Source organism: Musa acuminata, chromosome BXJ2-1 (assembly GCF_036884655.1).
Source record: "Musa acuminata AAA Group cultivar baxijiao chromosome BXJ2-1, Cavendish_Baxijiao_AAA, whole genome shotgun sequence".
Lineage (NCBI taxonomy): Eukaryota > Viridiplantae > Streptophyta > Magnoliopsida > Zingiberales > Musaceae > Musa > Musa acuminata.
Window position 1 is genome coordinate 9,392,396 of NC_088338.1, and position 21,487 is coordinate 9,413,882.

General features: G+C 40.9%; 5 protein-coding genes across 10 annotated transcripts; 2 read left to right on the top strand and 3 right to left on the bottom strand.

Moving 5' to 3' along the window:
* The first annotated feature begins 374 nt into the window (after positions 1 to 374).
* LOC135598834 (homeobox-leucine zipper protein HOX12-like) lies at positions 375 to 2,007 on the top strand. The gene is made up of 4 exons (XM_065093208.1): positions 375 to 601; positions 685 to 992; positions 1,061 to 1,307; positions 1,583 to 2,007. The coding sequence occupies exons 1-4, from the start codon at positions 496 to 498 to the stop codon at positions 1,651 to 1,653; spliced, it is 732 nt and encodes a 243-aa protein (XP_064949280.1). The 5' UTR covers positions 375 to 495; the 3' UTR covers positions 1,654 to 2,007.
* Positions 2,008 to 2,314: 307 nt separating this feature from the next.
* Positions 2,315 to 6,161, bottom strand: LOC135585069 (deSI-like protein At4g17486). 5 transcript variants are annotated; one of them, XM_065093202.1, is made up of 5 exons: positions 5,911 to 6,161; positions 5,405 to 5,557; positions 4,577 to 4,788; positions 4,084 to 4,371; positions 2,315 to 2,990 (listed from the first exon to the last, which is right to left on the bottom strand). In XM_065093202.1, the coding sequence occupies exons 2-5, from the start codon at positions 5,470 to 5,472 to the stop codon at positions 2,710 to 2,712; spliced, it is 849 nt and encodes a 282-aa protein (XP_064949274.1). In that variant the 5' UTR covers positions 5,473 to 5,557; positions 5,911 to 6,161; the 3' UTR covers positions 2,315 to 2,709. The 5 variants fall into 5 exon arrangements, with proteins under 5 accessions (XP_064949274.1, XP_064949277.1, XP_064949275.1 ...); XM_065093205.1 differs by having other exon boundaries at positions 2,335 to 2,990; positions 5,490 to 5,557; positions 5,911 to 6,110; XM_065093203.1 differs by lacking the exon at positions 5,405 to 5,557 and having other exon boundaries at positions 2,338 to 2,990.
* An 806-nt stretch (positions 6,162 to 6,967) lies between these two features.
* Positions 6,968 to 12,318, bottom strand: LOC103990503 (serine--tRNA ligase). The gene is made up of 10 exons (XM_009409674.3): positions 12,017 to 12,318; positions 11,846 to 11,916; positions 11,592 to 11,753; positions 11,412 to 11,517; positions 10,778 to 10,971; positions 8,240 to 8,343; positions 7,954 to 8,137; positions 7,694 to 7,873; positions 7,318 to 7,521; positions 6,968 to 7,215 (listed from the first exon to the last, which is right to left on the bottom strand). The coding sequence occupies exons 1-10, from the start codon at positions 12,147 to 12,149 to the stop codon at positions 7,186 to 7,188; spliced, it is 1,368 nt and encodes a 455-aa protein (XP_009407949.2). The 5' UTR covers positions 12,150 to 12,318; the 3' UTR covers positions 6,968 to 7,185.
* A 482-nt stretch (positions 12,319 to 12,800) lies between these two features.
* On the top strand, positions 12,801 to 16,510 carry LOC135598836 (uncharacterized). 2 transcript variants are annotated; one of them, XM_065093211.1, is made up of 5 exons: positions 12,801 to 12,889; positions 13,913 to 14,203; positions 14,761 to 14,994; positions 15,983 to 16,184; positions 16,300 to 16,510. In XM_065093211.1, exons 2-4 carry the CDS (start codon positions 13,958 to 13,960, stop codon positions 16,133 to 16,135), a joined length of 633 nt encoding a protein of 210 aa, XP_064949283.1. In that variant the 5' UTR covers positions 12,801 to 12,889; positions 13,913 to 13,957; the 3' UTR covers positions 16,136 to 16,184; positions 16,300 to 16,510. The 2 variants fall into 2 exon arrangements, with proteins under 2 accessions (XP_064949283.1, XP_064949282.1); XM_065093210.1 differs by lacking the exon at positions 16,300 to 16,510 and having other exon boundaries at positions 15,983 to 16,202.
* Positions 16,511 to 16,666: 156 nt separating this feature from the next.
* LOC135598835 (transcription repressor OFP7-like) lies at positions 16,667 to 18,477 on the bottom strand. The gene has a single exon (XM_065093209.1). The coding sequence runs from the start codon at positions 18,157 to 18,159 to the stop codon at positions 17,260 to 17,262; it is 900 nt and encodes a 299-aa protein (XP_064949281.1). The 5' UTR covers positions 18,160 to 18,477; the 3' UTR covers positions 16,667 to 17,259.
* Positions 18,478 to 21,487: the final 3,010 nt, after the last annotated feature.

Here is a 21,487-nt window from a genome sequence, read left to right on the forward strand (position 1 = left end):
GCATGTCATCGCCCGGGTGAAAAGTGAATAATGTACTATTTACCTAATTATTTTTCCTATCAAAACGATTAAGAAAACATATAGGGAAAAGAAAAATTCCATGCTCGACACCTCATATAGGAAAACAATATAATGATAATATTATTAAAAATATTAGAACAGTAAAATTTCTGAAATTGCCCTTGTCGCATGATTTCTACGCACGACACGTTCGGAGCAGCTGCGCATCCGACACGTGAATCCGGGCCATATGGAGGGGTAATTTCGTCAACATGAGAGAGGGGCCCGCCTGGTGTTCTAGAAATGGCATTTATGTAGATTCTATCATGGTTTAGGGGCATTCGAGTTCGCCGTCTCTTACAAAAAGCCTCGAGACAGTAGCCATGGCGTCGAACAGTTCCCCCTTCCTTCTCCTCACGTAGAGTGTCGAGGAAGACTGCCGTTGTTGTTCTTGAAGTCAACACCGAAGGGCAGTGGAAGAGAGCATTATAGGAGATGGTGAACAATGAGATGATCTCCGAGGTTGGGATGAGCCACGAGGAGGAGAAGATGCGCGTATCCTTTCTCCTCGCCTCCGAACTCCACCCTCAGATGCCTCAGGGTTAGTCCATTCATTCGTTCATCCGTTCATTCCTCGCACTCTTCCCGTGACTTCCTATCTAATGCTTGTGTTACCGATGGTAGGAGAGACGAGGGTGCGTCGGAGGAGGAAGAGGACGAAGGGCGAGGGGGCGGAAGGCGACGCGAAGAAGAGGCGGCTGAGCGACGAGCAGGTGAGGTTCTTGGAGACGAGCTTCGGGGAGGAGAAGAAGCTGGAGTTCGAGAGGAAGGTCCACCTGGCCGCCGAGCTCGGCCTCGACCCCAAGCAGGTCGCCGTTTGGTTCCAGAACCGCCGGGCGCGGCACAAGAGCAAGCAGGTGGAGGAGGCCTATCTCAAGCTCAAGTCCATCCACGACGCCACCGTCGTCGAGAAGTGCCACCTGGAGACCGAGGTACATGATCTCGAATTCCCAGCCACCTTCCAATGCTGGATCGCACCGGCTGAACCGAATGATGGCAGGTGCTGAAGCTGAAAGATAAGCTTCACGAAGCTGAAGAAGAGATCAGGAAGCTTTCCCTTGTGGCAAATGGAGGTGTCGTCGGCGGCAACGGTGGCAGCGGCGAGGTCATTGGCAGTCCCAGCTCATCAACTTTGACTTACCAGCCAGTAGTTGCAGACTTCGGAGCGGCCGAGAAGGAAGCTGAGCTGATGTACATACAGGAGTACGAATTCAACAACTCCATGATGGAGTGGGCATATTTCTATGGTATGTAAACTGCCTTATGTGATTAATCCATGTAAATTACTAGTCTTCCCCAAAGCCCATTCTCTCACTAACAGTCACAGAAATGTCCAGTTTTGGGGTCTACTTTTGTTGTATGATATAGCTAGCAGATGTTGCCCTGTAATTGTTTCTCTTCTTTCCCTTCTTCTTCTTCTTCTTCTTCTTCTTGTTTACTGTTGTAGAAGGTGGTGATCAGTGTTAAGCAACAAAGCTGTACATTCACTCTTAGTTTACTGCCACTTCATTGCTTACCGCAGTCACGAACAGAAGTCGGCCATGTAAACTAGAAAATGGAGCTTTCTGCAACCACTGCCTGTTCCTGAGTTGATGCTGTCATGGCCTTTCTGTACTGAAAAGAATGGAAGAGACAAAGGGAAAGATGGAAGGTTTTGCAGTGGGCGTTGCTGCCTTCCAACAGAGAAACAGCCAGTCACGTTGAGGGGAATGCCATGTGTTGCGGCCGGGCTTTTTGATCTTTGTCTCACGCTCGCTCTTCTGATCTCTGCCTTTACTCGACGCCACAGGCTATCCGAGTTGCCGGAGAAGGCGAGTGCACATGAGCTGCCTTCGTGTGGGGGACAGCATTTTAACTCATGCTCTTTCTTCTTCTGCCAGCCAACGAGTGCTTCGGAACTCAACCTTATCCATCTTTTCCATAATCTGGGCGACAAAGAGATCAAGTCAGTCGCCCATCTGTGCCTTCCTCCATGTGATGATGCTTCCTTTACCCGGAAATGGCGACGCATGAGACTCTGCTGCTGCTGCAGCATTATGTGCAGAAATGTGCTTGTAGATTGTGGAATGCCATTCAGGTCTCAACTCCCATCTCATTCACTCATGCCAGAGAAGTACTCATTTACGGGCTCTTAAAGAAGATATATTTCGATTAATGGAGATGGCATGCCCTGTGAACCTAAGCAGGTTACAGGGTTCTACTGCCTTTGGTATGACAATCCACTGAAAGATTCTTCCGATCTAATGACTGGCACAGAGCTTCCTGAATCCGAGAATTTGCTCATCCACATCTCAAGCAACACACGATTGCTTAAGCTCAAACAGCATTTGTATCTCAAAGCCAAATTAATCCAGAACACCAAGTAGCTTATGAGGAAAAGAGCTGTACAGATACAACAAGAGAAGGTTTGGAATTTTGGGGAACAGCAGCTGATGACAAAAACTTGGTACTGCTGTGACAAAATACATACATTTCAAAATGTTCAAACACAACACAGGAGGAGTTACACAAAGGTTGAGAGTCGGCTTTTACGGTTGAAACAACACCGATAACAGAGCAAACACTATATTTTGGGGGTTCTCCGCCTTTTATGTTCAGCTCCTATCATCATGAAAACCTTCCGAGCAGAGAGAAGGATTTCTGAAACATCTATTGATCTTTTCTTTGGATGTAGTCACAATTTTGATCATCATGATCCTTGAAAGGAAGGGCGGTGGACCTCCTGAACTGCCATGGTGGAAAACACCCTTTTAAAGAAGGCAAGAAAACCGAAGGTGTGGACAAGTGTCTTGGACGCATGGAAATTGAAGATAAGCAACTGAAAGCAGTTCTAAGTCTCCTTTTCTCGCCGTCCTCGGTTGGTGAATCGGGGTCTTCGGGAGCTGCTGCTATCTTGGAAGCCTCAGGAAGAAGGCAATTGCAGAAGGAGCCTGCACAATATGCACTCAACCTAATGGTGACTTGTTCTGAGTAACTGCTAAGATAGAACTAAGAATAAGCTGACACCACATCAGTGAATTATGATTACTCAGAGTGATGATGTTACAAAGTAAAGAATAAGAGAATATAACACAAGATAGAAATTACATTGATAGACTGATCATGGTAGACTGCCCATAGAATCCGGATCTAAGTTATGGGTTCAAACACTTTAAATAAATGTCAAACTTTTAGATGGTAAGATGTTAAAGGTACATATAATAGAAAATCCTTTGAACTTTGTAGGCACTCTCGAAACAGTATATTGAAGTATTAAACTTAGGGAGCATAAGCCCTCTTTGCCCTGATGAAACCTTCAGCACCTCGTTTGCTGAGATATCTGTTCACCTTATTTCTATGCCCTGAGATATCTGCGGAGGAACAGGTAAAGATTATGTATGTGAAATATGTCAGAGAAATTGGCTAAAAATTTTGGTAAGAGTCTCTCATTAGCTGTAATTATGTTCAAGGAACGAAAATCCGCTCTGGCTACATAATCAAGAGAGTATGTCTTTAAATATATCAAAATTTATGGAACTCTTCCCATGAACAGGTGCCATGAAATAGTGGCTAAAAATCTAAAAGGATTTCACTAAAGAGAAGCCACAGGGATCAATATCAGCTCTGCTGCGGTAATCTCCAACAAATTACTCGAGTAGACCAGTTCCATCAAAATTCCTGCAAGGAAGACTCCAATGGGGAACCGTTTCGTGTTTCACTTGGCATGTTGGTTGTGGCTCTGTCAAGTGTTCAAAAGAGGTGGACTCTTTCTTCTAAATTACAGAGAAAAATTTGAGTCAAAAACTTATCAGAGAAAACCCAATTTCTTCCAATCCATTTCCCTAATTGCTGCAAGAATTTTTGCTGCATATATGGTTGATCATGCAAATTAGTAATTGAATACCGATACACCGAAGATGCAGAAAAAATATGCTTGAGCGGTAGAGAAATATGGTGAAGTCGTCCATGACATATCGCAAACCATTTTACATTTTATAATTACACAAAGTACAGATAAAAGTGTGAAATCAAGAAGAGACATACCTATCCTCGCAAGACGATTCACCCATTTTGGAATTGAATTGCCGGTCAACTTATAAATGATGTCCTCACAGAAATGGTTGCAGTTCTTCACGATCAAATGGTAACTATCTCCATTGTAGTTTACAGACTGTACCTCCACAAACTCTCTAACTTGTCGTGGATCTAAACAAGTTGTACCCATCAATATCGATTTCCTAAACTTGAATCCCGGACATTGATGAGGCTCAACTTCAAAGACCCCGCTTGTTGGGTAGTCATGCGCTCCGAATGCATATTCAACACCGTGTACTACAAGCACATTAACAGATAAATTAACAAGTGTAACTAGTTAAATATCAGTTGACAGAGAATATTATTGGTAGTTGTTTCATGAGACTTAATGGTCAAGATTAACTTCTGTTGAATCAGAAGGAACAACCAAAAAGGAAATCACAGATTTTAGTGGGAAATCATTTATGTTATAACTAAACAAACAAGGAGCGGATAACAGCACCTTCGATCCCTGTGTGAAATACCCCAAGGCCTACCCAGTACATGTAACCATTCATCAGTGTCAAATCATATACGTTCAGATAAACTGGTGCGCTGCCTGGAGAGTGGCTAGCCGAACGAACCTTGGGGAAGATACAGAAAGGGATGGAAGGTTTCCCGCCCAAACAAAGAGACATGAGAGACTTCCATTCCTTTGAAGTCAACTTCATCTTCCTTCAAGTTTAAAAAGAAAAGAATCAGTCAGCAAACCTTCTCAGCACATAATAGAAACAAATACGAGCAAAGAAACTCTAGAAACATACAACATGCAGTGGTGAATGGAGAACATATTACATCACATCAGATCCTTTATTTTGAAAAAGAAAAATCACTGATGACTGCAAAATATCCGAATCAAACTAGTTCTTTTATCTTTGAATAAACTAAATCAGATACTTGGCATAACATGTAAAAGGCAACAACAAGCATGGCAAGGGCCTAACGCAAGATCCAAGGAGAAACCCTTATGAGCAACCCAAGAATCAATACAAGACTGTATCTTCCTCTTAGAACAGACTCGTGCAATCCAAAGTGTCTGTGGCAAAGCCACTAAACAAACAAACTGGCACTAAAAATACTAAACAGTAGTGTGAATCTAACATTTCATGAGATTGTAGCAACATATTAAACTCTCCAGCAACTGGAAACAAAAAGATCTATTGTTGGAACAGAGATTAACAGAAACGCCGCTTGTATGCAACATTTGAGAGTACCACTCGAGAAAATCCATACATGGCCGGTGGATGAGAGGAAGTCATCAAGATAGATTGATAAATAATTGTGGATCTACCTCCCTGATCTTTCTTCTTCATTCTCTTTCGTCGAAAAGATGCAATCTCGAGGCGGTGAAAGAAGCATCAAGATGGAAATATTACCACAAGATGTCTGGAAATCTTCGAACAGACTCAGATACAGCCAACAAACCGGCAGTCAACGCACATTTCTGAGAAGAGGAGAATGATGAAGAGCCAAATCTTAAAATAAAACTCGAAACACATTTATCCGTTCAAGAAAAGCAGTCTCGGTCACAGATTCATTTCGGGAGGGAGGAAGCGGAAGAGGACAAACAAGTCCTCCCTGCGCTTCACCTGATAAAGAAGTACCACATTGCTGTGAGGTCCAGAGAATCCTATGTAAATAAGATTCAGCTTCATGCTTGTACTGATTTATTCCCCCCAAACCCCCCAAAACGAAAAAATCAAACTTTTAAGCATACGGCTGTCCGAGAACCACTTTTTACTTAGAGAGACGATTACCTTCAGCAGAGAGAGAGAGAGAGAGAGAGAGAGAACTTACCCTCCTCTCCAAGGAGAACCGACTCAGCAACGGAGGAGGCCACCGCCGGCTACATGGAGAACGGCCATTTCGATGGGCAAAGAGGACACCACCAACTGGTCCAACTCTCTCCTCAAGAACCAACCAAACAAACACGGACGGACAAAGAAAGAATCCACAAAGAGAAGCAAAGAACGGCCAATGCACTGGAATGGGAGATATCAGACGCTAGAGAGATGGAAAGGGAGAGACGAGAAATCTCTCAGGATTTGGAGCTGACACAGCTTTCTCCACAGCGAGTCCCTCTCTGCCACTATTCTCTTTAATTAATTAATTAAAAAGGAGTAAAACAAATAATTAGAATTTAGCTTTTACAATAATAAAAAGACTGCTTTTATTGGTGCATTTAATAATGAGAAATGCCAGCGGAAAGAGACCTCTTTTTCTGATTCCAAGTGGGATCAAATTAATATTTATTAGTTCTAAGTCATCCGCAGTTGCCAATGTGCGGTGTTCGTGCATACATCCCATTTAATTTATCTTAATATTATTATCCGAATAATTTGAATCATGCATAGTTAAACCCTCTTTTCTATATCTTTTTCATATAAATTAAACTGTTGGATAATAAGTTCTTTTCTGTCCATTTAATCTGACATGAAGCGCACGGCAACAGCGCCTACCACAACATCAACCTCCTTAAAAGGTTTCCAACCATCCTTACCGGTCAAAGGTACTGTGGAGTTGAACGCCACAAACTCTGAGAAAGCAATAAACTCTCCACAGTTAAGACTCACTAAGACAATAAATATAAAATCAACATTTGCAATCTATACGATAAGAAACTAAATAAACTTTTTTTGCTTGAGAGTAGAAACAATGATACATTGGAATGCCTTTTTGTAACATGAAATCATGAAGAGAAATCAAAATGCAGTAGCAAATATCATAAGACTGTGTACAACCATCAATACAGAGGATATCAAGGAAAACATGTAACATAAACAAGCGTGACATCGGATCCAATCTCTGCACTATGAAAAGAAGAGCTTTGAGAAGCATATATAAAAAATTTCACTTCAGGGTCAACGAAACTTGTCCAGGCTTGATAATTAATTAATCATATGCATGTTCATTGTGTTGAAATGTTTAACTACCAATCTCTCTTATATCAGGATTCCAACTTCTTGACAAAATCAATGCGCATCAAAATAGTCAACAATGTAATCACCAAAGATTCCAAAAATCTCAACACCACTAGGCTCTGAATGGTACTCATGTCATGCCTGCGTAAATTTACTTGCCTGCTTGTGGCCCAGCATTTTCCTGTTCAATACCAGTAGGGAGGGAAAAAACTTAGCCTAATTGGTGTTGGTTAAACAGAGCATTTGTCTGGATAAAATAAATGGGGGGCAAAATTAAACCTACCTTGGCTTTAGACTTTTTTGTTTTGGCTTCAGGTTCTGTCTTGAAGCTAAGGAATTCTATGCCACCCATGTAGGGTTGTAAGACTTTTGGAATTTCAACTCCATGTTCGGTCTGATAGTTCTCCAAAATGCAACAAATAGTCCTTTCAGTTGCCGTTAAAGTAGAATTTAACATATGGACATACTGCTTTGATTGCTCATCATTCTGCCAAAAGACACCAAGCAGAAATAATTTAGTGCCAATTTTCATACATAATAAACCTTAAATCAACAAAATATTGGATGCATGATGAGTTATATTTTGTCTTTTCATGAATAAAAAAAAGACTTTTCAAACACATTAGATAGAGTAAAAAAAGCAGTTATCGGTGTCTTGCCTTCTTTTGCCCATATCCGATCCCTAGCCTCCTGGATTGGTAGTCCGTGCAATTTGAACAAGAAACCAACTCCCGATATGTCTTTGATGCAGGAAACCACCCTTCCAAATCATACTTCTTAGCTGCTGCATCATTCAAGGCACCGGAAACTATGGCAACAACTTGATAGGGAATGTTCAGCTGAAAGAAAGTAATCCAAAAAAGTTTTCACATGCCTAACAGGAATACATAAAAAAAAGAGAAGCTTCACAAAAATAGACCTCCTTATAGAAATCCTCTGAATTCTTCAGCATTTCTTCGTGCATCTCCCACGAGTCGCTACCATTCGGACTAGTGATGCAGAACTGCTCTACTTTTTCAAATTGGTGGACTCTGAAAATACCCAATGTGTCTCGACCATGTGAACCAGCTTCCTTCCGGAAGCAGGTTGAATACCCAGCATATCTAATACACAACAAAAATAATATCATTAATCAAATGAAATTTTATAGTCTGTGCAGACGAGTTGCAAAATTTTATAGTATGGTATCGCAAAACTCATCATACCGTACGGGAAGATCTTGAGGATAAATTCGATCATTTAGATGGTATGCACACAATGGTTGTTCAGCAGTGGCAATCAGATATTTGTCATCTCCTTCACCCGTAACCTGGCAAAATTAAATTAATACCATGATGTCATCATCTCATGTCAATCACATACAGGCAGCGAGAAAAAAACATGAAAAATAAAGCATGTCAATCTTTGTGGTTTTAGATATTTGCAGTGCTTACCATTAGACTCATATAATGTGGTTAAATTAAAAAAAAATCAGTCCAATGACAAAAAAAAAAAAAAAATCAACTTTAAATGGACATTACAATATATTTTAAACTCTGGGAAAACATATATCCAACTGGAACCTAATTATTTAAAAAGATACCATCCCAAGCCTCTTCCGTATTTACGAAAGAAACAACTGCAAATTGATCGATATCAATGATAAGCTGCCAATGTTATTGTGGTTGTATTTTATGATCTCTTCCAGTATGCATTATTTCTGCTGATATCCCAGCATGTTCATAATTTCAATATAAATCAAATATTTCAAATGTAAATATAGTCCCTGTAACATCCCTGATTAGTCCCACATCGAAAGTGGGCAAGACTAAGATTGACTTATAAGGGTCTGATGAGTGTACTACTATCAACTTCAGCTTAAGTATTTTGGTCAGTGGTTTAGACCAAACGAAGTTGATAGGCTAGTTAGCCCATCAGGCTCGGGTCATTATATTTGGTATCAGAGCCGACCTAGCATTTGAGCATAGCGAGGGGGCTCGAGTAGGAAAGGGCTACCTTAGATAGAGTCAGAGGACTCGTCACGGCGTGGAGCCACCACTGGGCTACACCTCACATGCACTATGCTAGGGTTTGATCTGGGTTATGTTGGAGCTTGACGAGGACGTCAAGTCTTTGAGTGAGGGTGATTGTAACATCCCTGATTAGTTCCACATCGAAAGTGGGCAAGACTAAGATTGACTTATAAGGGTCTGATGAGTGTACTACTATCAACTTAAGCTTAAGCATTTTGGTCAGTGGTTTAGACCAAACGAAGTTGATAGGCTAGTTAGCCCATCAGGCTCGGGTCATTATAGTCCCCCCTATGACCACAGCTCAACATCACCATCTACATGGTCACCTCTACACCATTCCATTCCTTTGACGCCACAGGTCCATCGTCACAGCAACATCTCTCCACAAAAATCTAACTACCGCAACTGCTACCTTCACCCACCACCACCATCTGCTACGACCATTGCCATGGCCTCCACTCCACCACTGTAGCAATCTAGTTATGACTACAACCACAACTGCCACCTCCTTCAAAACCATCCAGTCATCAAAACCACTACCAAGTAACATCTCCACAACAATTTGATAGCATCAAAAAATTCAAATATTAACCAACTGTTATCAATTAACATACAGGCGAATGCAGAAGTCACAAATTTCAGGAACAACTGCAAAAGTGTGAGGCAAAAATAGTATGGCCACGCTACAACGATTTGAACATGTAGCAGGGCCTGACAAGAATGAAGACAAAAATGTAGTGAAGGGTCCACTGAAACTAAGCAGGCTCTGTTAAGATTGTAGAGAATAGAAAGAACAAGCTGCATTTGCTAATTTGGGGATTGATTATATTAACTTACAACTTAAAACAAGACCACCTGCTTGGTAGAAAGTGATCTTCTATGATATTAATACCTTGTAAGGAGTAGGTATTTTTATATGCTACTCCATGCTTAAGCAAACAGGTTCTAAGGTCACTCAGAGCCTAGGTGTTAGGATTGTGGCAAGGCAACACCATGCTTAAGCAAACTGCACTTAACGTTTTAATTAATGTAAAAAATGATGTTAAAATTTTATGAAAACAGGAATCATAGTATAGATTCCTTCTCATATAATTTTAACTAATCAGCTCAGATGGTAGATTTATATCCTGCATAAGTAGGAAAATGCAATTCAATGACAAATGCAAAAAAAAGAACAACAACGGTGGCCGATGCAATCTTGCAGCAAAAACAAAGTAAAAGCAACAATGCCTATTTGACACAACAAAAAAAGAAGAAGAAAAGAAGCAAAATCAAAATTGCAACATCAACATCGGTGCAGAGCAAACAAAGCAAGACAGAAAAGGAAAGGAAGAGGATGTGTATAGGAGTAACCAAAACAAACAATGTAGCAGCAGTCTAGAAAATATAACAAAAAATGAGACCATAAATGAAAGAAGGATAATAAATAAAGCGGAGTGTAAGCAGAAGGAGAAGAGCACACTGAATTATCTTTCCAATATAAAACATTTTTCTAGACAAAATAATTTTAGCCATTTGTTGCCTTCTAATGGTCTTTTGTGCCTTCCTCCTATTCCCGATGACAAGAAGATCCTAATAAAATAAAGAACAAAGCAATCTATGTGATGTTCTGATCTTCATCAAGATATAACTCCGGACATGGTATAAAAAAAATGCTAAATGAAGCTATAACTCATGTGCAACTTGCTTATTTAATGAGGCGCATCTTATTCGAGATGTTAAGATACTTGCCTTGTAAAGTTCTTCATCAAATTGAGCCAATTGAGCACATTTTGCCATTATATCTTTCCGCATGAAAAAAGGAGTCTGCATTGGTTGGTAATTTCTGCTTCTCAAAAATGCCAAACCATAGTTAATCAACGCCAAATTCAACAAGACGCCCGCTCCCTTCAGATAGAAACCTCTTCCACCAGCAACATCAGCACCTATCAAAAGCAAGAAAATTGCATGTCACATTAATGGATGACAATCCTTTTTTTGATTAGAGGGCAGTCGCAGTCATGACGCTATGATTACAAGTCATGTCACCAGATGATAATGTTGTTGATCAGAAGCTTGTCATGGCATTATGATATTTGTCTCCATATTCCAAAATACAAATGGTTTGTAAGAACATAAATTACGTGCCATCGAGTGGATAGGATATTATACATATATGAATATACCGAGAGGTGTCTAATAAGGGAGACAAATAAATGTGCAAGTGTATGTGCCATAACAATATGAAGCTGGAAACACATGATATTCAACCTTCTCAAAGGAAATGGCTCAAGAACAAAAAAGGGAAATGGTTTAGATTTACTAGCCAGACCTACAAAATGCATCTAATATTCATGTCTACGACTGTAGTAGTGTAAAAGAATACCCTTGTCCAAATCTACAATGTCAAGGAGCTTGACCAGGTCCACATGAATTTTCAACTTCCCTTCCGTCCGTTTCTCCCCCCAAGTCCGAATTACTGCATTCTCTGCCTGCAAAAAGGATCAATAGTTAACACAAATTTCCCATCGAACATACAACAGCACCGAAAGCATTATCTCCACACCTCATCATTGCTAACTGGAACAGAGTCATGAATGAGGTTGCCGATAGTCTCGAGTTTTGAATCCAGTGTAGCCTTCGCCTCCTGGACCTCCAACTCCTTCGCCGCTATCAGCTTTTTGGTCTCCTCCGTGCTACTTATCACCTCCGTCGCATCTTTCCCTGCCTATTTAACAAAAGAAACGAACTTTTCCATCAAATTGATCCAAAGCCACAGGAACAATGGCAGAACACGCAATTCTGTGCCGCAGAACTCACAATTTTGAGATTTTTGACCTCCTTAGTGAGGCGATTGGCGTCCCTCCTCAGCCCATCGAGCTCAAAGTGGCCTGAGCGCAAGAAATCAAGAAAAAAAAAAGAACCTACAATCGATCAAGAAACAAGCAGAACTTCGAAGCAGATCCAAAAAAGACGAATCGAGATCAGTACGCTGGCGCCATTCTCTGTCGAGGTGGATGATCTCCTCGACGACCTCGACGCTGGCGAACCGGCGACGCTGAGACTCGCGGACGAGCTCGGGGTCGAAGCCCTTCTCCGCCCGGAAAAGATTGATGTCCAACATAATCGAGCACAACGCCGACGGGGAGAAGGGTGGGAGGAGGGAGGGTTTAGGGGAGCCGCCCAGAGAACAACGAAGCCCTAATTCTTTGTCCGGTATTATAGGACGAAATATCGGAGCCGATACGAAATACGATACTCTGCCGATCGTCTTCTAATTACAAAGGCGTGTCGGCGAAGCCGAAATTGCATATATCCCTCCGAAATAACTAATTTTCAGATTAATTAATTATAGTTAGTATCTAAAATATTAATTTTTTATCTCAAATTAAATAATATTAATTATAGCTATATATTATGGATTTTGGTTGTTCGACGAAACCTTAAGGGTGAAATCGTAAATTTAAAAGTCGAAAGCCCGAATCCTAAAGACCGAAGCCGTAAGTACAAATCTTAAAGCTGAAAAATCTAAATCCCAACGCCGAAGGACCATCAAAGGTAAAATGGGTCGATAACGGGCTATGTCATGTGAAACAAGCCGAACCAGGCCGGGCCGAGTCACCCTGGAACTCTTCAGGGACCGATGTGGACTCACAGCTGCGATCTTGCTGGAACTAAGGAGGCCAACACTTCACCCATGGAAGTTTCAAGGCTGACTCGGTCTACAATGTAAATTTTAGGCCAATCAAACCCGGGCCGAGTCAAACCGCTCTTCTGGAAGATACTAGGTTTTGGGTTGGCTATAAATACATTGATCGAGCTCCGGCTCTCCGGCATCCAAGCCACGATGGAACCCTCGAATAGGTAATTCTTCCGTCCTCGTTACCCTCTCTTCTCTTTTTCGTTTCGAATCCTTCTTAGTCTCATCTTATTGTATTTCTTGGTGTTTAATCTTGTGAGTGATAAGAAGAAATCAAAAGAAGCGAGAACTCTGTTGAATTTTGCTTTAATAGAAATGCTTTCGTGGTAATCGTTGCACTGGAGCTCCGTGAGCGAAACAATCATATGGTCTAGATATGAAGGGCCGGAAGAAAGAAGGGGTTCCAACTCTGTATTACAAATTTGTGTGTTGATGCTTCAGTTGAATTTGTGTTCGTGTTTGTCGGCACCCAAAATATTCGTGCATGCAAATGAGAAACATGGGAAATTTTTAGGACCATAGAGATTCGTACATAATTGATCATAAGCCTTTTTTTTTCTATTGGCAAAATTAACTTTTAATTTTCCTTGCACTTCTTGGTTTCAAAGACTGTCACTTAGCTATTTTTTATCTGAATTCCTATCTATGATATGTGTGTTCATCCCACGAGATGCACAGACTTGTCGTACTACGATGATATAGGGTTCGTGCAAGTACAAATTTCATGCCATTATGTCTCACTGGAAGTATAATGAAAAACCCTGGATGTGTTAGGTTATATTAAATCTCTATGTTTATAGTGTCCCGGCTTGCCTGTAATCTAAATTCTAGGTATTTTGTTTATCTGTGAACTAATATTGGTAAAATTTCTATTCTGCTTAGATAAAGAGCATTAATAAAATATGAGTTTTGTGCAGTATTTAGAGGACAAACAGTAAAAAAATGATTATGTAAGAAAAAAAGAAAGGGATTTTAGATGCAATAATAATTACCATGAAACATTGATGGATATTCAATAGTTAAAAAGACTTAAGGAGCTCAAATTAAAGGAATGCATTGATTTTTGTAGTATTGCCAAAATAAAAGTACTAAATGAAGAAATAGATGATGACTGCACAGTAGAGTTAACGAGTTTGTACATGGATTTATAATCCTAGTAACCAGGTGACCCTTTGTTAACTTCACAGGCTTGCTAACTTCTGAAGAGGACTGGATTTGGTTTCTGGTTAAAGATGAATACCGTTCAATCTAATTTCTCAGCTAATAGAGTGGTCTCTCTGATTGGACCCACTGCAAGAAATGTCAGAACCTCTTCTTTCAGTACTGCAAGGAAGATGAAAGCTACATGTTTACATGTTTCTCCACCATTTGGTCTCCGGCAAGACAAGCTGTACCCAAGATTTGTTTATGATGCCCTGAAGAATGAAGCTTCAGTGCATGCATTTGGCAAAAATGGGGACTCTAAGAGTGAAAATGAGGTTGGTTGCTTTATTATGTTCTTTAGTTGTGCATTTATATTTTAAACTTACATAAGATAATTGCATCGTCTGTAATCATTGCACGGCATGTGATGTGTCACGTGCTATGCCATGCAGCGTCGAGCCTTATGCCAAGCACATAATGACTTTTTTATGTGAGCACATTACAGAATACAGAAAATGTACCAATTCATAGCATGGTTTTGTTTGAAGGACACTGCTGGCAGACTTTCATCATGAAAGATTTTTTATCTTTTTGGAAATTTTTCTTAGTTTTCCTATATTCACATTGTTAGGGACATTGCGTGGTGCCTTTTCATTTGCCACCTTGCGAAAATATCCCCCTCCAGTATTTAACTATGAGTTAGTATTATGATACTATTTTTTTCATTTTTTATTCTTCTCCCTTAACTGGACAAGTGCTGAGTAAGCAGAAATTTATGCCGAAACTTAAGAATTATACTGTAGCTTAATTTTAAATTTTCTAGGTAAATATTGGAAACCCATTTGGTTTTTTTAATGTCTTTCAGTTTACCTGACATGTTTATTTTATGCAGCCTTTTTCATTGGAATCACCAAAGAAAGCTACAGGCAATTTTAGAAGAGAGCTAACTGTGCAGGACTTGTTGAGGGAGTGGATGAAGGGAAGACAATTTGGTGGAAACGGAGGTTATGGGAATTCGTATGGGGGTGATGGTGATCCTTCGGGTGGTCCAGAGACCGAAGGGTCTGCAGGACAATTTGATGAACTCTTTCAAGTGATCATGGCAACTATTGGTGTAATATTTCTGGTAATCAATTCTAGTCTTCTTCTTCTCTGTACAATACATGTTTTTCATAACTAAGAGGTCTTTTTTCTCATTTTAAGTGTCCAATTTTAGAAAATATTTTCAGTAGTTGCTGAGCTTTGATTATATGAACAACTTCATCTTTTCCTCGTGACTCTCATGACCCCTAACAAAGAAAAAGAACATGTTAAAAATATTTGTGTTTCATTTTTGTACTCTTACATTTGTTCTTTGTAGCATGTTGTTTCTGTATTCATCTGTTTAGTTGCAATAAAATTTGTTTAGCAGTTCGGCAAGGCCTAATTAACTTATTATACCTCCCAATTAGTTCAAATGATATTTCTAGGTAAATAAATGGGAGGATCCTCATTATGATGAGCTAAGAATTTCATAGTCAACTTTGCTATCAGGTAAAAGGTTTGAGTTTCTATCCATTTGGCCTTCTTATTTATGACATATGGTCCAAGACAGACTGTGACCTGCATCTCATCTAAATGGAAATTTAAGATCAAGTTCTGCACCCATCATCAAAGCTTCAACTGTGTGCCTTAGCTCAAACTCCGGATCCACCTCACGTTCTGTTGCTCGGCTAAAATTGTTGCAAATAAAAGTTGTAATATGAATCATCATATATATTAGTTTTATACATTTATTGTTGCAATGTACTGTGATAGTAAATGTGTATCTGATATGGAAATTTGAAAAGAAGTTTGGATCTGGCCTATGCAGAAGATCATTTGCACCAGCGGACTTCATCAAACATTGTTTATGCATGTGCGAATAAACACATAGAGAATTAAATTGATCTGTCTGCACCCTGCAGCTCCACCTTTATGTTTGAATTTTTGCATGTTTTTTATTGTCCTCTGGATTAATAATTTTGTAGGCTTATGCAATACTAAATGTCCACACGAGGTTTATGTATGCATGGTGTTCTTCATTATTCGGTTCAGGAACATATTGAATGATGCTTATCGTTTTGGTACTGCAGTATACCCTTATAACCCGTGGCGAGGAACTGATCCGTCTTGCTAGAGACTGCATCAAATATCTTTTAGGTGCTAAAGCCAGCACCAGGTTGATCCATTCAATGGAGAAATGGCGTAGGTTTTTTGAGATTGTCACCTGCAAGGGGGTGTTGTGAGAGAAAGATCATATACTTGGCTCATGTCAAAGATCATTCCCATGCTAAGGTGGTAGCATAAGCCTGGGTAATTGGCTCACGTAAAACAAGATCATGGACTTTCTCTTCTATTTTTTTGCGAGTCTAATGAGTTTTTCTTTTTCTTTTTTTTGTGCATGTAACAGAATAAAAGCCCCTGCATAGTTTCTCCAATAGCTTGTATTTGTTCCAGATGATTGGAGAAGATCACCTTTGTTGTGGGGATTAGTCATCTGACCTACAAGAGTCGGCTTTTTTAGTGTAATGAGTTCCATTGTTCTCCTTGCACTTGTTTCTCCAATACCATGTATTTGTTCGAAATGTTAAAAGCTCATCTTTATGTTGTTGTTCGCATTAGACACCTTAGCATATCTTCATCCATAATTTCGTGCCTCATCAACTTATATTTGAATTATCGAACATACAATCATGTCTTTTTTCTCAGTTGTTTTTGTTTACTTATTTGATCAATTTTACTCAAATTTATGTAACTTGTTTGACTTGCAGAAGCTTTTTCTCAGTTGGATCACAGCCAAACTTGTGAGTAGAGCCCTTGATAATACATTCAATTTTTTTGTTGGTGCATCATACATGCTTCTTATAGTACAATGCATGATGTTTTTTATATGTATTTCTTATTGCATTCACTAAGATATAAAATGCCATTTATATTCATTCTTAGTCAAAATTATAGAATATTTTATGATACAATTTGCAATATATGTGATGATAAAATTAGCAGTGTTCATAATTTGTTTACTAAAACAATTAATTTTTTATTTTTATTTTTATTTTTATTTTGTGTGCATCATAAATGTTTCTTTTAGCAAAAGAAACACCTTTTTTAATATACCATACGTGTCATAAACAGTCTCCATTGTCTTCTTATATTTGTATGTCGCCTTTACCATGAAGACATGGAAATGTACCAAACAATTAAAGGCATTCCTCAAGCGTCTCATTAGCAAAGGAGAAGAAGAAGATCTATTTGACAAGCGAGATAATTGTCTCATGTTTTGAAAGATATATACTATATATAGAGCCAACCATCGCTCTTTCTTCCAGTGAGTTGGAGATGCTGCACTGGATGCAATCGTAGAGAGTTCCTAGCCATGTGCCCCGACGCCCGCCGCCGAGCAGAGCGCGGCCCAGATGTCCTCGAAGGCGGCGATGATGGCGGCGTGGTGGTGGCTCGAGTTGAGGGACAGAAAGCAGCGCAACAGCTGCTCCAGCCCTGCGGCATCGAAGATCTTCTTCTCCACCACCATCTCCGCCATCGACTGCCGGAAGTCCTCCCTCGGATCCTCCGACCGCTTCACCACCGCCACTGCCGCCTCCGCCGCCCAGCTCCTCTTCGCCCTCCGCCGCCAGACAAGATTATCGCACGAGTCCACGTCTGTCGACGACATCAGCGTCTCCTCCTCCTCCTTCTCACTTCCGTCACCGTAGCACCGACCGAAACACTCGCTCAGTCGCTCTTCATTCTCCTCGTCGCTGCTGAACCACCCGCTGTCCTCGTCTGCCGAGGAATTATTGCCCCATCTCCTTCTCGTGGCCTCCCTCCGCCGCCTCCGCCGGAGGCCAGCTCCCCTCCGCCTGTTCGCCTTGCGCAGAAACGCCCCTCCATCATCGGAGTCGATCTTCCGGCGCGGGGACGAGGGGACATCGCCCCCGCCGCCGGTGGTGGCCACCACGTGCCACCTCTCCTCCTCCCTCCAGAGATAACCCGGCGTCTCCCTGGCCAGGGGGAGATCATCAGCTTCGGCACCCTTCCTTGCAGCTGAAGCCAGCGGCGAGCGGAATCGCCAGGGGCGGCAGCACCGAGAGGAGATCAAGGGAGGGTGGCGATGGCGGTGGTGATCGGCCAGCTGCAGCTCGACATCGAAACCATCTGAGCCGACGCGAGAGAGACGGTACACGGGGGAGGAGGCAGCAGCATCCTTGGAACGGCAGCTCTTGAACCCAGGGAACGCGCGCCATAGTCGGAGACGGAAGCCCTTCCCCATGCTTAGGAGCAAACGACAGGTCTCCCCTCCTCAATCATACGTGCCAGAGAGGAAGAAGAAATTAGCAAGATTTATACAGTGGGACGAAGCCGGCAGCGGTCGTTTCATGCACTTCTCGACTTCGGTCTCTCAGTGGTTTGTCGTGTAGAAGACAGCAAGTTGAAGAAGACAGCAAAACCAAGCATAGAAGCCGAGCTGGTTCTCATGCTACCCAACTGTAATACATCAAGCACTGACGTTGCGTCTCCCCATTTAATGATCTCTCTCCCTCTCTCTCTCACAATCATGGTCATGGGTTGGGTTCTCTTTCTCCCCTCGATTACGTTTTACACGTGTCAATGCGATTGCCTATACATCAACATGGAGCGCGTTTGCCGACGGAATACGTAGCTTGAGCGTGTCAGGAATCGAGGTCGTACCCTTGACAGGTTCCGACGCAGAATCCTGGGCGAGAAAAGCGCATGTAAATTAATACATCGAAACGGATCCAGGAGAAGAACCTGATGCAGCGTTCCCGACGGCAACCACGGTATCCTCCAATGAATTTCTGCCACGCACGTAGAAGAATGGATGACGGGCCACCTGTCTACACGCGGTGCTCGGTCCCGAGCTACGCTGTGTTCACCGAAAGGGTCGCGATCCCTCTTCGAACCAACAGCTAAGTAAGTCACAGGCTGAGCCCGGGCAACGGTGACGCGCGCGCGCCCCCCCGACCGACACGCGCCCGCACGGAGGCCACGGCGTGACGGGGCGACGAGCCCCACGTGACATCGTCCGTCCGACGCAGATCGGGAAGTGGGGTCGGCCCTCCCGTCGAATCGCGTCAAGAGTGGACGGCTATGATTGAGACATGCCAGGCTACGCTGCAGGCGAGGCGTCACGTAAGACAGCAACGTTCGTACGACGAGAATTATGCGGACAAGAGATCAGCCGTTCACGTCGAACTCTAAGAGGTGATCCGACCGTCTATCTTCTCGATGGCATCGAGATTCGTGCTTGTATCAGAGACGTGAACCATCGTCCGGCTTCGCTTCTCGTCTTTCAAGGTTTTCGCTGACGTTGTGGCTGAGCTGTTACCTTCTGAGCTACGACCGTTCAAGTCAAAGTAGCTTACGCCAATGGTTTGTGTCACCAATGATATACTTGGGATTGTATCGTATTTAGGAAATCAAATTGAGTCAGGCTATAAACAAATTGGCGTCTTGATAGGTTTTGGGTGTTAATTATACTTTGTTGGTCGAAGAAGGCTCGATTATATGAGACATGAACATTTATATCAGTTTTTATTGTTTCTAATAAGATCTTGTCAGTTGATTTGGTTGACATCTTAATTATCAATGGGATGAATCGAATCCACCACTAACTACAAATTGATTGAAATTATTGGTTTTTTTTTTCTAGTGTGTGTCATGTGATTTTGTTGTGTGAATGATTGAAAGTTCCTTAAGAGTTAGGTTGAAGGAACTTATGTCCAACTTGACATATAATGGATAAGGAAATATAATTTCATTAATTATTTTTTGATTGTTGAGATTTTTCTGGACTCCAAAATTTATTTGTTTTCTATGTGTGTGTGAGAGACTAGTGGTGTCTGAAACTATTGCATTAGAAAATGTTATTATTATTAATAGCAGGATATTAAGATCAAATCTCATCTTCTTATTTATGCTTTACAAAAAGAAGAAAGAAAAAACTACGTTTTGAATATGATTTGAAAAAAATCTGAAGGAATAATTTGTTATAAATTGTTTAAATTAAAAAGGAAAAAGAATTTATTTTCAAAAGATTTATTTGAAAAGATGTTTTTTTTATAGTTATTTTGATAGTTATTTTTCAAAGGTTGTCTTTTGAGAAAATATCTATAAATAGATATTTAAGGGTAAATTATTATGACATCTTTTTCATATTCTTCTTCTTTATTCTCCAAGTGATTGAATTGGATATTTTCTAATTCCTCTTTGAAGATTCTTTATTGTTTGCTCAATACAGATCTTCTAAAGGCTTGTCATATCCATTAAAACTATTTGCATCAGACCCATAGCAATTTTGTTGAGAAGAGGGTGAAAATATCGTTTTTAGGAAAGTGTTTATACACGCTTCCTAAAGTATTCTTGATCTTGTGTTTGTTATTTGTTTCCATAGTGTTTTTATCATCTTCTTTGTCGTATTTTCCCAATAATATAAAAACGATATTTTGTGAGTTTATACAAATTCACCATGGAGGCTACAAATACCATCAAATTATTGAATCAAGATTTTGTTCGTTTGGATCGTTTTGATGGAACAAATTTTATCCGTTGGCAAGACAAGATGAAGTTCATATTGATTACTTTGAAGATCTTCTATGTGCTTGATCCAAATCTTCAACCAATTCCTGATCCAACTGACGATGACACCAATGAAGTCAAGGCTGAACAAAAGAAGAGAATTGAAGATGAAATCATGTGTAGATGATACATTCTCAATGCTCTTTCGGATCGACTTTATGATCTTTATACGGTGGAACCATCTGCAAAAGTAATTTGGAATACTTTGGAATTCAAGTATCATGCCAAGGAAGAAGGTACAAAGAAATTTTTAATTTCTAAATATTTTGATTACAAGTTTGTGGATGACAAGCCAATCTTGGCACAAGTGTATGAGTTGCAGGTCATTGTTAATCAATTGAAGGCTAAAAAAATCGAACTTCCTGAACCTTTTCAAGTAGGGGCTATAATAGCCAAGTTGCCTTCGTCTTGGAAAGGGTATAGGAAAAAGATTTTGCATGACTCCAAGGATATCGCTTTGGAGCAAATTCAAAAACATCTTCGAATCGAGGATGAGAGATAAGAGTGAAAACTCTTTTGGCAATATAAAAGCAAATGTTGTTGTTGAATCTCGTATTTTGATGATGAAACCAATAGATAATTATGTTTATGTTTAACTGCATTTTGAGTGATGCAGGTCTACTCGATCAGGATTAGACAATTAAGGCAGGAGGAATTGACGTTGCGCCGGAGGAGATCACGTTAGGATATTGGATGGTAGAAGGCTTCGGATGTCGGGCATCGGGCAAAGAGCGGAATTGCGCCAAGGATATCGGCGTTGCAGAGGTCAACCACCGATTGGGCAACAAGCCGCAAGAGAGGACGATGCGCCGAAGAATCGGACGAAGCGCCAACCAATGACGTGCCGGGCAACAGAATGTCAATTCGCTTTATAATAATTGTCTAGATCGGAGTAGAGTTTTTGCTTGTGTGTGCAGGATTAACTACGATAACGACGAAGACATAAAGCAAAACAAAGTGTCGGAGTCAAGCACGAAGGATTCATTGCGAGTTCGAGAGTT